Raw genomic sequence first — 16,629 nt, 5'->3', positions numbered from 1 at the left:
TGTCGCATTAGAAGCAGGGAGCAGTGCCTTTAAGTGGGCTGTGCTCAGAGTCTTTCCTTTGAAACTAAATGTGTATAGAAGCCTAAAATAAAAGACAAGTAAACATGAACCTGCCCAAGATGGAACCTGCTCAGGTGGGAGGGCAGGGCCCAGAACCTATCTTCTCAGAAAACACAAGGACCCACGACTCCTTGGCAGTCACAGAGGCACCCCAAGTGACATGTAAGCATCTACAGCTGCTTGAAAATGGCAGCTCTCTTAAGTAATGGACACTGAGACTGGTTAAGTTGGGCTCCCCCAAAAAAGACTGAAGAGAGAAAGACCAGTTGGAAGGATAGACTAGAGAGCAGTGTTCCATGCCTGCATGAGGAACCCCACGGAAGAGGACAAAAGCAGGTGCAGGAAAGTCACAAAGTCAAGCTCTGCAAATGCACGATTGTACATCTGGTTCGATTTCTTTAAATTTTAGGATTGAGGAAAGAAGTCTCAGAAGCCAAAAACCTTTGGTAAATGGAGTTGTCATTATTTTATTTGTCTTTCAGCTAAGGAAAACATGAAATTAGACACGCAATTATTAAATCAGAGGGAATTTAGGGTCACAGTCTCACCTCAGACTTCTATACTGATGCCTTTCAATAGTCATTGTGCCAACAGGGAGCCTGATATGAGTGTAGTCAAGCCTCATCTGCTTCAGTTACCCCCTCAGTCCCATAGCTGTCTACGTCAGATGCAGTTCCAGTACCTGCCCTCAGCCTATTTCAACAAACAGCCTAAGTGCCAAATCCATTCTGGCCTTTTGCTGCTCAAACTTGAGAAGAGTCTGTGAACTTAGCGGCCCTCTGCCCTGATCCCCCACATGGCTATCCACTTTTTCGTCACTCAGGCCTCAGAAAAGCCATCTCTGATGAGCCAATCCAAACCTGGCATGGTCTAACCCATCTCCCGGTTTTGTTTCCATCCGTGACATTTATCTCCATGAGAAATATGTTTACATCTTTATTGTCTTTATGCCCTGAAACAAAGTTATTTAAAATGCTTCAAGTTCCCGCAGTTTTGAGTGTTCTTAGTTAAATTATCATTGTAGCATAGTAATGAATTCCCACCACACTTTCCATAACTTTCGCAGAGAATAATTTAAATTAAAAAAAAAAAAGAATGACCGTTCTAAGCCTTAGAAATGATATAAGCATACCTTTTTTTTTTTGTTTTTTTTAAGTTCCTGTCAAGTACGTCTACATAGAAAGATGTCCTTGGAAGAAATGGAAGATCTCCAGCTGGATGAAAAAGACCTACGACTAGAAACCAAAGAAGTAAACGGGGTACTCATGACCAAGTTAATAAGTGATACTTGGGATAAGATCTGGAATTTCCAAGCAAAACCTGATGATCTCCTCATTGTAACCTATGCCAAGGCAGGTGAGTTTGAGAAACTGGTGGTGAGAACAGCTTTGCAGGAGCCGTGGTACCCGTAGTACCCGGAGGGGGTTCTCGATTTTCAAAGGCAAGTTTCACCAGGGCTGGTCCCTAGAAAAATAAAAAACAGACTGGATTATGAGCTCTCATCTCCCAGACCCCAAGATCCCTTTTTTTATTCATTTAGGTCTGTGATAGAGAAAGAGATAGCTAGAATCTCAAATCATCAAAGGACTGAATGAATTACAAAACTATTTAAAAGCACAGAGTCTGAGAAATAGCACAGAAGTTCCTGTCAGAAATCTTGTCAGTGCAGCCGCTCCTTGTTTGTATCCACTAAACTCTCCTGGAGTAACAGTGCCCCATGCTCATGAGAAGTTCTCTTAGGGTAGGGGACAGATATGGAACTGAGTGAGCACTTTCACACCAATATAAAAAAGGGTAATAGCATTGAGTCCAAACCTACACAAGTACCAAGGGAAGGATCTGGGAGAGGGGAGGCAATGCTTATCAGAAACAAAATGAAGAGGAGTTTGTGGGAAAAGTAATGGTTGGAAAGGGCAAAGAACATGCTAGGCCTACGACGAGGTAGAAAAAATAGACACCATCATAACCACGGAAGATTCTTACATAATAACTGGTAAACTCTCTGCATATTTGTATTTATAATTTCACACAGAATAACCAAGGGAAGTAAAGAACTTTAATCTGTAACCAGTTTGGGAAATTCAGTGACCATTTGACTCAAAAGAGGAACTCTAGATATTCATAATCAGAAAGATTTCTGACTCAGAATTCTTTCCTTGGACTCACCTTATTCTCACTACTCAGCATTGCCGGCCAGAGCTTACCTAATACACTGCATTAGGGATTCCTGTTGGCAGGTTTCCATTTCTCAAGAAGCACTTTTTCCAACTGGGTAGCACTTTCCTTGCCTAGTTAGGAACTGAACTTTGTATTGTACCTCAGAGCAGAAATTTGTTTTCAACTCACCTTGGAAATTAAACGATAACCTTCAAGGCCCTCCATATTCTTTGAGATGGTCTCATACTCTCTCTCCGGCCTTATTTCTCCACTTCTCAATACCCTATGTGCCCTACTTAAACTTTCCAGCATGAAACTCCATCAGCCTTTGTCCTGGCTTCCCCGCCTAGGATGTCCTAGCTTCTTAATGCAGGTGGACAATCTAGACCTGCTATAACTCTTCACTCTAAAGTAACCCACCGCCTCAATAGGGCCTCAATGATATTTTTGGTTTAAAAAGGAAAAGAAATAGCAGGTGGACAATGAGCACAGTCTAGCTCTTTGCCTACCCATATGTCCGTTTATAGTCCTTTCCTTTATCAGGATTTAATGTGGCTACGAGTGTCAGAAAATTCAAAAAAACATGAAAGAAAAAACAGTCTGGAAGTTAACCAGCCCAGGGCTGAAGAGGTGGCTACATTGATCATCAGAGATCCTGGCCCCTTTGAACTTTTTGCTCCACCATCTTCAGGTGTAGCTTTGGTGGTATAGTCCAATATGACTGCTGGCTTTCCAGCCATCATACACTTATTCCAAATAGCAGAAAAGAGGTAGGAAGTTGAAGAGTAAGGTCATATTCCTTCCCTTCAATGACAGCTTCCCAAAGTTTTATGTTATGGTCACAACTGATTATAAGAAATACCGGAAAATGTCACCATTGAGCCAAGTAGCTATATGCCTAGGTAAAAAATGAAAATCTATTAATTTGAGAAAGAATGAAAGAATGGATATTAACTAGGAAAGAAGCAGTCTTTATTATATCTTATCTCCTCAAAAAAAAAAAAAAACTGTAAGCTTGTTAGGAGCAGAGGCAGTGGCTAACCCATTTTTGTATCTCCCTACATTTATTTGATTCAGTGTTCTTTCTCTTAAGCTACATTTATTAGGTGCAAAGCCCTATGCCAGATACTAGGGATAAAGAGAACAAAAGGACACGTTTCTACATCTGTTGAGCTCTCACTCTCACAAGAAGGCAGATATGTATATAAATGGACCTCGACAATGAGCACGGGGGTCACTAGTGCTCAGAGAGGTTCTATCCTTTTTGGGTGTCATGCAGAGGCTGTGTCCACTTGTATGTCATTCAGAGAAAGTTATAAGTGAGCTAGCTGATTGCGCTCTATACCCAGCAAATGTGAATTTTACCGAATATATGAATAATCAAGGAAATAGAATTAAATTGCATGGCAAGTAGATTGAATCTAGAATAACTAATGCTTCTAGGCACAACCTGGACACAGGAGATTGTGGACATGATCCAAAATGATGGAGACATTCAGAAGTGCCAGCGGGCCAACACCTACGACCGGCAACCTTTCCTTGAGTGGATTCTACCCCCGCCCCTCACCTCAGGTAAATTTTCCCAGCTAGGACCTTTGAAGTTATAACCATTATGCTGGGTTGCTTTCTATCTGAAAAGAGAATTATTTCTACAATCGACCTTGTAGAAAATATTTCCAAAGGGAACTAAGAGGAGTTTGAAGGTGGTCCAGGTCTACATACTCACTTCAACTGGGAAGAAAATCTCCTAAATTTCCTTTCTAAGATATATGACTATGTAGCATCAGACAGCGTATTCCCTGAGAACTTCAGAGTGACCACAAAAGTATAATGCAGTGAAGGTAGGTTTGAGGACTCCCAGTGTTCATGATTAAGAACCACATTTCTCTGTCACGGTACCTCCTTCCCATGGAAAACTGTTTTCCAAATATACTTTATCTAAAACCTGTCTACCAGAGATCAAGATGAATTATATATAGTATCGTTATTACCAACAAATGATTATACTCGCGCCAAAGATACTAAGAAATATAAGGCATAAACAAGCACTCTTGAAAAGTTGCATTCAATTAGGAATAAATGACGCGTTTCATAAAGTAAAAAGTAGCAAATGGTAGCTTTTGCAATAGGAGACAGCCCAGTGGTGAAAAGGCTTAGACGTTGGAATCAAACAGTCTTGCTTCAAATGCTGGTTTATATTCTTACCTGGGTGACCAGCAAGTTATTAAACCTCTCAAAACCTAATGTTTCTCTATTTGTAAAATAATACCTATTGAAAAATTCGTTATTAATTGACGCAATTATTACAACACCATCAGTTGAAAAAATTCTCTTTCTTCCCATTGAATTGACTTGTTCTCTTTACAAAAATCAATTACTCATATATATTTGGCAGTATTCTGGATTTTTTTCTATTCTGTTCTTTTCCATTATGTGTCCATCCTTAGGTCAATATCCACTTTTTGATTACTGTACTTCTATAAGTTTTGTACCTCACCAATGTTTTGTACCTTTCGTTATGTAGATGAAAAAGGGGACACATACTAAACCTGACAAACTCAAGAGAGGCCAGCATAGAGGGGCCTACAAACTCAGAGACTGAAATTAACCACACAGAATGGTCTGAACTTAAAAATTCCTATCTCAGAACAGGTCGTGGTGGGTAGTCACATCCTTTACCTTAAGTGAGACTATCTATTGTCTTTTCGCATCTAAGATAACACACCCTTGGAATGTGAGAGTTATCCCTCTTTTTCCAGACCCCTCACATATAGCCCACCACACCAGAACAGAGACCCCAGAACCCCTCACTGTTATCTTGTCCCCTGCACACTACCTCTCTGTGCTATAAATGTTAATTATTAACTCTCCTGAACCCATCAATGTAAAAGAAGTATATGCCCCTCCGTTTTACTTTTTATCAAATCCCAGAGATTTCCCCACTTTGCTTTCTCCCACCCCCTTTATCCGACCACCAATGACTTCATGTAACTCTCCTTACATCTCCTCCTTTGATTCTAATGTATAAAATAGCTGCAAAACCGCCATTCTCCCGAGCATTTTCTTAATTCATTGAGATTTTGCTTCCCGGCAGTTGTCAGTTGGGCTCAAATAAATTTGTTAGACTTCTCTATAGGTTTGGAAGTTTCTTTTGTCAACATTTATGTCAGTCTGGCGCATCTTTCATCAAATTTAACCCTAAATATTTTTATTCGATGCTATTATTTCTATATTTTAATTTTAATTATTTGTTGCAGATATATTAAAATATAATTGATTTTTAAGTGATCTTGTATTCTGCGACCTAGCTAATTAGTACTACTATCATTTTTAATATTCTGTTGCATATTCTGCACAGTTAATCATGTCTTCTGTGACAAAAGAAAATTTTACTTCTTTTCTAGTCTGAATATACATTATTTCTTTTTCTTGCCCTCTTGCACTGACTAGAACCTCCATTGCAATGTTGAACAGAAATCATCAAAGCAGACATGCTTGTCTTGATCCTAAAGTTAGTGGAAAACCATTCATATTTTAGCATTAAGTATGACATTAACTGTAACTTTTTTGTGGATGCTTTTTATTATGCCGAAGAAGTTCTCTTTTATTCCTTGTTTTTCAGAGTTCCTAATCATAAATTGGTGTTGGATTTTGTCAAATGCTTTTTGAAATGGAAATTTAATTCACTTATTTTCATTCATTCTTTGTTTATGGGTATAAATTTTTCTCTGATCACTATTTTAAATGTATTTGGGTTTTCTCTATTTGTTTGGTTTTGGTATGTAGTATTTTCTTTATATTTCATTGCACGCATTTTGCCAAATGTATGTAATTTTACACCAAAATTGTTTAGTAAATGTTTTTAATTTCCAGGTGAAAAGCCTTTCCATTTGTGGCTTTCCATTTGTGCTTCATTTCTAGTTTTTTTTGTATTTGTGATCAAAGAATGTCTCTAGTATTTCAGCTTTATGAGCCCAAATGATGTATAATTTATGCTCTAATATAGGATCGAGTTTTGTGAATTTATCATGTGCACTTGAGAAGAAGTTATATCCTCTATTAACTGAAAAGATCTAAAATGTTATGTTGTTTAAATCTTTTATATCCTCTTTTTTTTTTTTTTTTTGTCTCTTACTAAGACTTGACTGATCTTGTACTGAGGGTGAGAAGATGCTATTATTAATGTATTTTTATTTCTCCTTATACCTATTATGGTTTCTGTTTTATATAAGTAATTCTGTTATTTGGCATGTGGCTATTTATGATTATTATATTTTATTGATATAATGGAGTCTTTAGTATTAGAAAGCGCCTTCCTTGTTGCATATAATGCTTTTGAAGTTGAAGCCTACTTTATCTGATAGCATCACAATTCCTGCTTCCTTTAGTCTCCATTTGATGTAATATCTCTACCCATTCTGTTATCTTTACTCTTTATGTGTTTTAAGTGTATCTCTTCTATGCTCCATGAGTTAGCGTTTCCTTTTTGAAAATTTTTATAGGTGATTTAATTTCACTCACATTTAACGAGATATGATGTTTGATCACAAATATGTCATATTACCATGTGTAGAAATTATTATCCACAATAAATAATATGTGCTGTCTTTTGCTATGTGATCTCACCTTCTTATTTATTTTTCTTTTATTTAAAAACATTATGTGAATTTTTTATTTTGTTTTGTTTTTAATAGAGTTTTATTTTAGATTTAGGAAATTTTTAAAATTTACTTCCTACTAGTTGGTTGCCTGTATGTTACTATCCTTTATAATGCCTTGATCCTCCTTTCTTTCACTTAACCTTTTACCTTCTGATCTGCCAGTTTCAGAGAAATTGTTCGACTCACTCTTACTTATATAACCACCAATGATCTAATTCTAAATTTTAAGTCGTGTTGTTTCTACCTCATCATATAAGGTTTACGTAATATTCTTACATTTATCACCTCACACTTTTTAATATTAGTTCTAGTGTTAAATAATGAGAAATGCTCACCATTATTTTATTTGATGATTTTCCCAGTCATCTCTTGGTGAAATCAAACTCATCCTAGTAGATTGCTCAGGAAGGCCCATGTGTATTCTCTGAGCTATTGCACATTCAAAACTTTTTTCAATAACCTTGATACTTGAAGCACAGCTTGCCTGGATATAATGCCTTTCATCCACATTTTCCATCCTTAAGTTTCTTAAAAACGATGCTCCTCCATTTCCTTGCTTCGTTTGCTGTTCTACCAGATGTCTAATACCAATTTGTTTCTCTTAACTTTATGAATTATTTCATATTTTCCCTGGCCTGGGTCTCTTGACAGTGACCACTGGATTCCGGGGTTCCTTCGTGGATTTCATTTCCATTCAGTGGACTGGCATCCACTAGGTAGAGAGCGTCTTTTCCTCTCCCTGAGATCCACAGTTTGGCTAGTAGATCCTAGAGCTGTAATTTCAAACGTCTGAAAACATTTTGGTGGATATTGTTTAATTGGCTAGGTTTTCTAACCCACGTAGTGAGGCAAAGCCAATGACCCCAGCTTTGCAGCTGGTACTGGGCTGTCCCCCGAGACAATAACATCTATGTAATCATGATTTTTAAGCAATTTGGTAGGTATTGGTTCCCTTGGGCTATTATAAGAAGGTCACGTTACACAATGTACCCTTGATCATGTTGCCAACATATGGAAGATGGTGAGACCATCGAAAAATCAAAATGGTAAGGGGAGCGAGTGGATATGGATGATGTTCTCTCTGACATTGAAGGAACAGTTCCCGTAAGCACTGACGAGGAGTGTTTAGAGATGACTGGTAGTCTGTGCGTGGGGCGGGTGGGGGTGGGGGGTAGGGTGGAGGCGGAGACCCGAGGGCCAGGAATTAAGCAGTATTAGAACTTGGAGTAAAGTTTCTATTCATTTGGGGGACTTATTGTTTAAAAGTTTGAGAAACATGTCTTTGAATAGGTCATTGTGTAAGTCCAGCTGCTTAGGACCAGTAAACAACCTGGAAATCCCACAAGACTATATTCTAGAGCCCAAGACTGAACGACTCGAGAGGTGAAGTGGGGACATTGAGCTGAATCTATGATGTCTCACCAGATATCCAAAGGGGATGAGCACATACCTGGTAAGGAAGGAGAGTACATAATGGGAAGCAGCATTTCTGGAGGGAGCAGCCAGCTCCTTGATGGTGGTTGCAATACCTACCAGCTCCAGCAGAGGGCAACAGGGGTCCTAAAAAATCCATTTGCCATTTGGAATACTGTTCTTCGCCCCAGGGCCAATGTTCCCATGTGAGAGCCTTCCAGAGTTTTGTATGGGGACAAAGCAGGCAATTATGTACCACCACTTTGGCTAGAGCTGAGGTCAGCGGAATGCCATGCCTGTATGCCCAGTCAGTGAGTGCTGTCACACCCTTATGGCCTAAATCCTCTAGAAAGTTACTCTGTAATTACCCAAGCAGGTTGGGATTTGAAGTGCGATAGCAGGACCTTTGCTGTTGTATGTTTTGTTTTGTTTTTACTATATATGCATCTGAAGCTTTTTGCTATTTGACAATGAAAATGTATCACGTTCTTGCTTTTTACAGGACCAACAATTTATTTAAGCCCCATTGCTACTAGAAATCGTGGTATCTGAGGCTGTCTGCTATTCTGGGAGGTGGCTTAGGCAGGGCCTGGGACATGTGTGTGATTTGGATAAAGAGTCTGCAATGCTATTACAATCTGCTTCTACCTGTCCATTGGCACGAGTGTTCAGAGACATGATTGACCATAAACAGCATATGTGAGCTGGCTGTTTCTCTTCAAACGGAGGTGCCCCAAATAGGCTTTCCTGAATCATGAAATTATCCTTTTTGCCATTGTTGAGGCCAGGCTGCCAGTGCATTGGTGACTGCCCAGGAGCCAGTAAAAATATGTGCCCTTGGGAGTCTCATATTCATGGCCTATTGTACTGCCAGGTGCACTGCCACCAATTTTGCCAATCCAGCCAAGCCAATGCTCCTCAACTAGAGACATGCCACTAACTAGCAGGATGACATACTGCAGCATTCTGGTAGGCTACGTTGTGTACAATGGCGGCATTACCTTGGTGACTCCCTTTCCATGTCAGACAGGTGGTCCCAAGGAGCTCCCAAAACTGCTAGAGGGGCCAGCCATTAGCTTTGCCTTCTTGTCAGTGGGCACTAGGATGAGCATGGGGGACGCCACATCCTCCTGTAATCTGGAAAGGCCCTTAACATCATATTTAGCTTTTTCCTGGAAGATTATTTCCATTCTAATAGAGTGGCCTCAGTGGTTGTAGCAAGCCTCTGCTGGATTGAATTCCTAAACCAAGGCAAGCTGGGGACTTGTATGCAAGTCAGTATGGTCTGTGAAAGCCTCTGTCTCTAGAAGGGCCCAATAGGCTCCCAAAATTTGACAATCAGCTGGCGAGTATCAGCTGCCGTCTGGGGCCGACATTTGGTCCAGGACCCATATACAGCCAGATAGAGCCATGGTTAATCCAGAGACTCCACGAGGCATAGTCAGGTATCACCAGTGATTCAACTGGGAAGTCTGAGCCTGGACAGGCTAAGGGAAGGCCCTGCTATATGGCAGTTTGGTGAGGTTCTTCCCAGTGGAAAGAACCCAATTTACATGTCACAGAAGAAATAGCCTTCAGTAAAACGGTAAGTGTAGAGTGTGTTGCTTCCCAAAGGTAGAGAGAGACCTAATACATGCTGTGTGCCAGCTTAGTGGAGTGAGAGACTAGACTGTGAGGAGTTGATATTTTATAGCAAGGGGAATTTCATAGCTCTCAGCTGACAGCATTATGCCAAGAGACTTGACAGAAGTGGCTGGTCCTTGGATCTTATGCAAGGTAAATGGCCCATTCTCTCTGCTGTGAACATCGTGTTACTAGGTGTGAATCTTCCCTGACAGCATCCTCAGAGCGCTCCTCTAATAGAATGTCATCTACCTGATGCCAAAGGCAGCAGTGCATTAGTTTGAGTGAATTTAGATCGTGTCTGCATAGGTTATGTGCAATGGCAGGGCTATTTAGATAACCCATGCAAGGTCAAATCAGTGAAGGCATCTTTGAAAATGAAAGCAAATTGAGGTTGTGAGTCTTCCATTACTGGGTCAAAATAAAACCTGTTGGCTAGATCTAGGACAAAATAGGGACCCTGAGCTCTTTGGATGTCGTCTGTCATGTCTGTAAGACTGGGAATGGGAGCCTGATTGGTGGGAAACTGCATTTCAATTTCAATAGTCAATTGTTAATCTCCGTTCAATTCTGCCAGCTTTAACCTGAGCCAGATAGAACTATTAAAAGGTGAGATGGTAGACATAATGACCCCAGGGTCAAGTACAACTCTAATGACTAGCTGAAGGCCTTGTGTACCTTGCATCAGCCAATATCGTGCTGTACTTATTGTTTTCACTAGAGAGGATGCATTTGGACTGGTTACCGCTTCTCAGCTCCCATGAGAAAGGCCAGGAATATGGGTTTATTCTACCAGTCATGTCACTGGTGGGGGCATGCATATGTATAAATAGGAAAATAGAGAGCCAAGAGGGCCACCACCGCCGGCAACTGTTTTAGAAATGTAGTGCCAATAGTCACATCCAGCCCAAGTTATACTCCCTTTATAGTTTACCCTGCTAAACCTTATAGACTTTAGGAGGATCCCTTGGAGATTTAGAAGCATTGTCTAGAATTATTATGACTTGGGCTTCTGTGTTTAACAGAGCCAAGAACATCTGCTTATTGCCTCCCTCCCTGTGGACCACCAGAGTAGTGAATGAGCAATTGTCCTCAGGAGGTGATAAGCTCTAGGCAGCTGTTGAGTTCTAGGGTAATGGTCTGGGGGGCTGCCATACAGGTTGTAGAAGTTGTTTTGGGCAAAGGGAGCCTTGGAACCCTCTGAAGACTTCTGGGCCATTGAGGTTAGAAGTACACAGAACACCCCAAGGGCCATGTGGGAAGGTTAAGGTGGTGTGCAGGCAGAAAGTGTGGTGGAGGCTGAGGCACATGCCTTTATTAGGGTTCATGCTTTGGGGTTCCTAGGCTAAGGCCAGATTTTTCAATTCAGACCAAAAGCAGCCAAGTTTTTAGTAAGCTTCGAGAGGGGTTTTATCAAAGGGATGCTCAAGGGGAAGGCCGTGGGAGGCAGGGAAGACTGCTTATCACAAGGGTCATTGGGGAGCCACTCTAGGAAGTTACATTTACTTGTGACTCTGTGAGCCACTATCTAGGGCATGTTCTTGAGGGAAGGCTGGTTTCCATTTAAGGTCCCTGCAGGCCACTTGGCCATATAGAATGGAGGCCAAGGCAGCAATATTATGAAGTACTTTAGCTAAATTCTCAACAGATAAAAATTCAAGTTTTCTTTTATTCTCTGAAAGTTTGTTCTGATTATAGGTTTAAGTATTCGTTCAATTCCATTCTTTTAACATTCTTCTAAGGAACTTTAATTTATTCCACCATTGGTCCTTTACCTGTCTTCTGTGTCTGTCACTTTCTCTCTAAATCTTTTTACATCTTACTTTATCTCATTGACACCATCTTGGTTGTTTTCTTACTTTCTTTCAAAGGTTTTTAAAATTTTTGTTTAAACTTATTCTCTATTGTCAACTTTATGACAATATTCATTTATTATGTTGTCTTTTCACTCGTATTTTTTTCAGTTCATTTTTTTTAATTTCTCCCTCTTTTGTCTATTTCTGCTTTTAATCTTTGTATTTTTGAGCCATTTTTTCATATTCACAAATGTTTCTTTCAGTACTATTTCAATATTTAATTCTTTCAGTATACTTAATTTGGTTTGGAATGTTGTGTTACGATTTTGTTCAGGCTCAATTTTTCATCTGGAAATATATCACAGCACAGAATACAGTGCTAGCATACGACTAGTGGCTACTGTGGTTCCCGGCCTTAAAAGTAAAGGCTGAAAGAAAAATAGAAGCTCTTTAAACAGAGCTGCTGGGGCTGTACAGATGGTCTAATAACCTCTCTTCTTTAAGAGGGATATCAGCTCTTCTCCAGCTGCTTCTCTGCTCCCTGTTGCAGTAATATCCAAGTGCTTGTTGAGGTCACAGTTACCACAGCATCTTTATCTATCCACACAAGTACACACCAATACTCAACAAATAGGAAGAGTAATGTTGCCTTGGTAGATTTCAATATCTCCTTAGGGCTTTTCTCTACCAGAATGGACAGTAAAGATATCATCAGAAGGGAAACCCAGATATGTAAAACCATAATTTGAGGCAGTGCCAACTATTTGGTAAATCTTATTCCTGATGTTTGACAAATAATATTGAATCCATATAGCAGACTAGAAGTGTTTAACAGAATGATGTGGCCCTGTTTTCCAGGTTTAGACCTGGCCAACAAAATGCCTTCTCCTAGAACTATGAAGTCTCATCTGCCTGTTAATATGATACCACCTTCCTTCTGGAAAAAAAATTCGAAGGTAAGAAGAGCCAACTCTTCGACCCCAGTTTTGATCAATGTGGCTGAAGAATATCTCTATCTTAGTGGAAATAGTCAAAGATATTGGAAGACAAATAACCAGTGGAGGTATAAGGCAGACAGTGGGATTCCCACTCATTTCCTTCTGAATCCACCTATGAGTGGTTCTAAAGAAAGTACCTCACAGGGTGATCTGATCACAAATTCCAAACTGGCAGGTAATGGTGGGTAGCCATGTCCCATGTATATAGCTTTTTTAGTAAAAAGGTTTTTCTTCTCCTTAAAGTAAGTCCTGTCCATTGTTTCTGTACATCTAGAAACACTTGTAATGCTTCTTTTCAGACCTCTCCTTCTAACCACCCTCAAGAGAGCACATAATCTTGTTAGCTATCCTGTAATTTGATCCCCACCTTGCTTTCCCCCACCACCATGTAATCTTCCTGATTCCCCCTCCCCCCGCCCCAATTTCAAATGTATAAAAGAAGCTGCAAGGCCACCATTCTCAGGAGCATTTCAGATCTCAATTCCCAAGCATATGTCCTTAGTTCGGCTCAGATAAACTCTTATCAAAATTCTCTATAGTTTATCTGTTGACACGACTATCTTCAAAATATTATTCCTGGTATACACTAGGAAGTTTTCAAACAAAATTATTCTGATTGGTCAGCAGTTAAACCACATTAAATGAAAGTGAGCAATGGAAGAAAGCATCTATTTCCTGAAAGAGGCAATTATCTTAGTTTGAATCCTGTAAGAAGAAAAAGCCAAGACAGGGTATGATGTGAAGGAGATTCATTTAAGGAAAACCTGTCAGGAGGAAAGTAGATCAAGACAAAGGAGTATGGGAAGCATGATGCAGTATTTAGTAATTGGTCCACCTGTAGAGAGATTATAACTCATGGAGCAAGTTTTCAGGAGCTGTTTTACCTCTATAGCTGCTATTTAAATTTTTTATATTTTATTTTGACCCTTCCAACTTCAGATCCTATAAATGCAGTGTACAACAAATGAACTAGTGTTTCTTTTTGATCTCTGCTTCATCAATGAGTCTTGAAATCAACGATATATGGGATATAAACCAAGTATCAACTTGTAAATTTGCAGTGAAAAGTGTAGCCATCCAGCAAAATTAAATGTGGGTATTAGCTGGACTGGTATACCAACTAGTGGACAAGTTAGTTTGAAAACCCAACTGCAGACTCTTTTACTTTCTGGACTGAATCCTTACCAAGAAAGCATAATGGTCAAGTCTGTTTAGCTACGGCACTCTCTTCCCAGTGCAGTGCTCAGAAATGCAACACAAGAGATTGCTTTTGACTCTCTCTTTTTCTTCTGGGTTTCTATGACTCGCCAGATCTTCAGCTTGTTCATCTCCTATCTCCAAACAAGGTACAATGAAATCAAATGTTTTTGTGTATGAAAATTTTATCCCATTCCTTAGTTATTTCCCTGAAATTATACCTAGGTTACCTTGATTTGTGAAACTTTCAAGGTAACCCAGTATTATTTCCAAATGATATCATAAACACATTGTTAGAAGACATGCGAACACTTGGTTAGTCATCATATTAACACCTTATTTTTGTCAAATCAGGCCTTGTAAAAATGTAAAATTCTATCGCAGTACATCTCTTTATCTGCAGAGAATCACAAACTATTTGAGACCTGACTTAGAAAGCTCAGTCCAACCTTTCATTTTCTTAGGGTGTGGGAAGCTAAATAATGCTCCTCCAAAGATATCCACATTCAAATGACAAAAATCTGTGAATGCTACTTATATGGTAAAGTGGACTTTGCAGATGTGATTAAATTGAGGCTCTCTAGATGGGAAGAGTGTCCAAGATTATTTGAGTGAGCCCTAAATATCAACACAAGGGAAGCAAGAAGATCAAAGGGGGAAATAGAAGATGTATGACAACTTAAGCAAGAAATTGGAGTGATTCAAGGATGATGTCAAGGGTCTACGGCCACGCTACCTGAACAGCCCAATCCCATCTGATCTCAGAAGCTAACCAGGGTCAATCCTAGTTAGTACTTGGATGAGAGACCACCTAGGAATTTCAGGTGCTGTAAGGGTAAAAAAAACAAAAACAAAAAAACAAGGAATTATAAGCTGACAAGGTCCTTGCAATCTATGAGGTCAACCAAAGATTGCTTTGCCTAAAAAAACAAACAAACAAAAAACAGACAAACGAACAAAAAAGATGATGCCAAGAGCCAAGGACTCTAGATGTTAAAAACTGCGAGGAAATGGATTCTCCTCTTGACTTTGGCCTAGTGAAATCTGGTTTCCAGAACTGCAAGAGAATAAATAGCTTGTTTTAAGCAACTACATTTGTGATAACTCATTACAGCAACAATAGGAAACTCATGCATATCACTCAACAGACAAAAAAAATAACTATTTGACATTAGATCATGTCAAACTATCTGACTTTACACCATAAGTACATTGGAATATGTTCCCTGTCTAGCTCAGACTTCCTCTATCCAATTACTCAGGCTTTGATTTGCAAATAGGCAATAACCAACATAAGCACTAAGAAATATATTTACATAATAATAAGACCTTGAAGTTGTATCATACTTTTTGTTTTCTTAAGTGTTTTCATTATTGGAGAGATATCCAGCAGTAGGAAAAGGGGCAGAGAAACAGTCATGTGTTCATCTGAGAGGGCTATAGGGGGAAGGCAGTTGGGATGCAAGATTTCAGAGTAATTCACTAAGAGGAAAAATATAACTGAGCGAGTGATTGTTGTGTCGGACATAGGAGTTCTGCTCAGTGAGACACAGTGAAAAATGCTTGATCAACGATTAATGTGTTCCTCCACCACAACCCTGCTGAGGGTGCACACAGCAGCACAGGCTGGAATCGGAGCCAGGGTAGTGAGTGGGAGGAAGGGGACAACAGGACAAGAAGCCAAGAGGTCAGCTATTCTGAGCCAGACCCCTACTTTTCCTATGAGACAACATTGTCACAAACAACTCCAAAGGTAGACGTGGCAGGGCTCTCAGGGGTCCTGTGATCTAATCAGCAAACGAAAAGTAGAAGTGATGATTCATCTGTAAGGCTGCAATTCATTGTGTGCAAGTGAGACTAGATGGCTAATGCTTTAGCTTCTTCTATCCTACAACCTAGTCATATTCTTTGCTCAGCGAAAACCAGAAGGGATCTTCCTTTCGTACAAGGAAAAATAATCACAGTAGCCTCCTTAACCTTCAGGAATATGATAGTTAGGGTGACTGTAGTATTTATCATGCAAACCAGGACACTTAGCATAATAATTATGCTAAGACCACAGATATAAACTGGAACTCTGCCTGGGCAAACCAGGAGATGTGGTACTCTTGATCGTAGAGAAAACATGCGCATTTAATGACTCAGTTGGGGTAGTCCACCTATTCTTAAAGGCTTTAAGATAAAATAGTGCTCTGCACTGAACAATATGTTTCTGTCTTATTTTCTTCCTGTCTCGATTCTCTTGCTGGTTGATTTCAGATTATCTATGTGGCTAGAAATGCCAAAGACATTCTGGTATCCTACTACTATTTCTCAAGAATGAATAAAATGGTACCTGATCCTGGTACTTGGGAGGAATATATTGAGGCATTCCAAGCTGGAAAAGGTGAGTGAGAGGACATTGTGGGTCCATGCTTCCTTATTCAATCACCTACTGGCATCCAAAAGAAAGAGTTTTCATTGAACAATTGTATTCTTCAAGGCTCTAGGAGGACTAAGATGACACACTCAAACTGGGCCATCGAAAATTTAGTCAAGAGATTATTTAGAATGCTATGGAAAGAGTTTAAAGAAACAAACAGATGATAGCATAACATTCTGAGGAGAACACTGTAAGGTAAATGCATGACACCCGAGAGAAGTTTTAAAAGCAAGCCTTTATTGGGAGAGGGCTCCCGGGCAAGGTTCACTGATCCAGAAAGGAGAAGGGCCAGAGACGTTGCA

The 16,629-nt window shown here is 39.7% G+C and overlaps 1 protein-coding gene across 1 annotated transcript in view; it reads left to right on the top strand.

The window, feature by feature from the left end:
- LOC107498107 (sulfotransferase 1C1) overlaps nucleotides 1-16,629 on the top strand; it is a 28,987-nt gene that overhangs the window by 8,313 nt on the left and 4,045 nt on the right. The window contains exons 2-5 of the mRNA XM_016120786.2: nucleotides 1,217-1,416; nucleotides 3,661-3,789; nucleotides 12,569-12,666; nucleotides 16,165-16,291. Coding sequence (XP_015976272.2) covers nucleotides 1,245-1,416; nucleotides 3,661-3,789; nucleotides 12,569-12,666; nucleotides 16,165-16,291 — 526 coding nt within the window. The 5' untranslated portion in view covers nucleotides 1,217-1,244. The remainder of the gene's footprint in view (nucleotides 1-1,216; nucleotides 1,417-3,660; nucleotides 3,790-12,568; nucleotides 12,667-16,164; nucleotides 16,292-16,629) is intronic.

The sequence above is a fragment of the Rousettus aegyptiacus genome, unplaced genomic scaffold, assembly GCF_014176215.1.
Source record: "Rousettus aegyptiacus isolate mRouAeg1 unplaced genomic scaffold, mRouAeg1.p scaffold_m13_p_7, whole genome shotgun sequence".
In the NCBI taxonomy this organism is placed as follows: Eukaryota; Metazoa; Chordata; class Mammalia; order Chiroptera; family Pteropodidae; genus Rousettus; species Rousettus aegyptiacus.
Note: the sequence above shows the minus strand (reverse complement) of the source record. Positions and strands in the feature narration are given on the sequence as shown.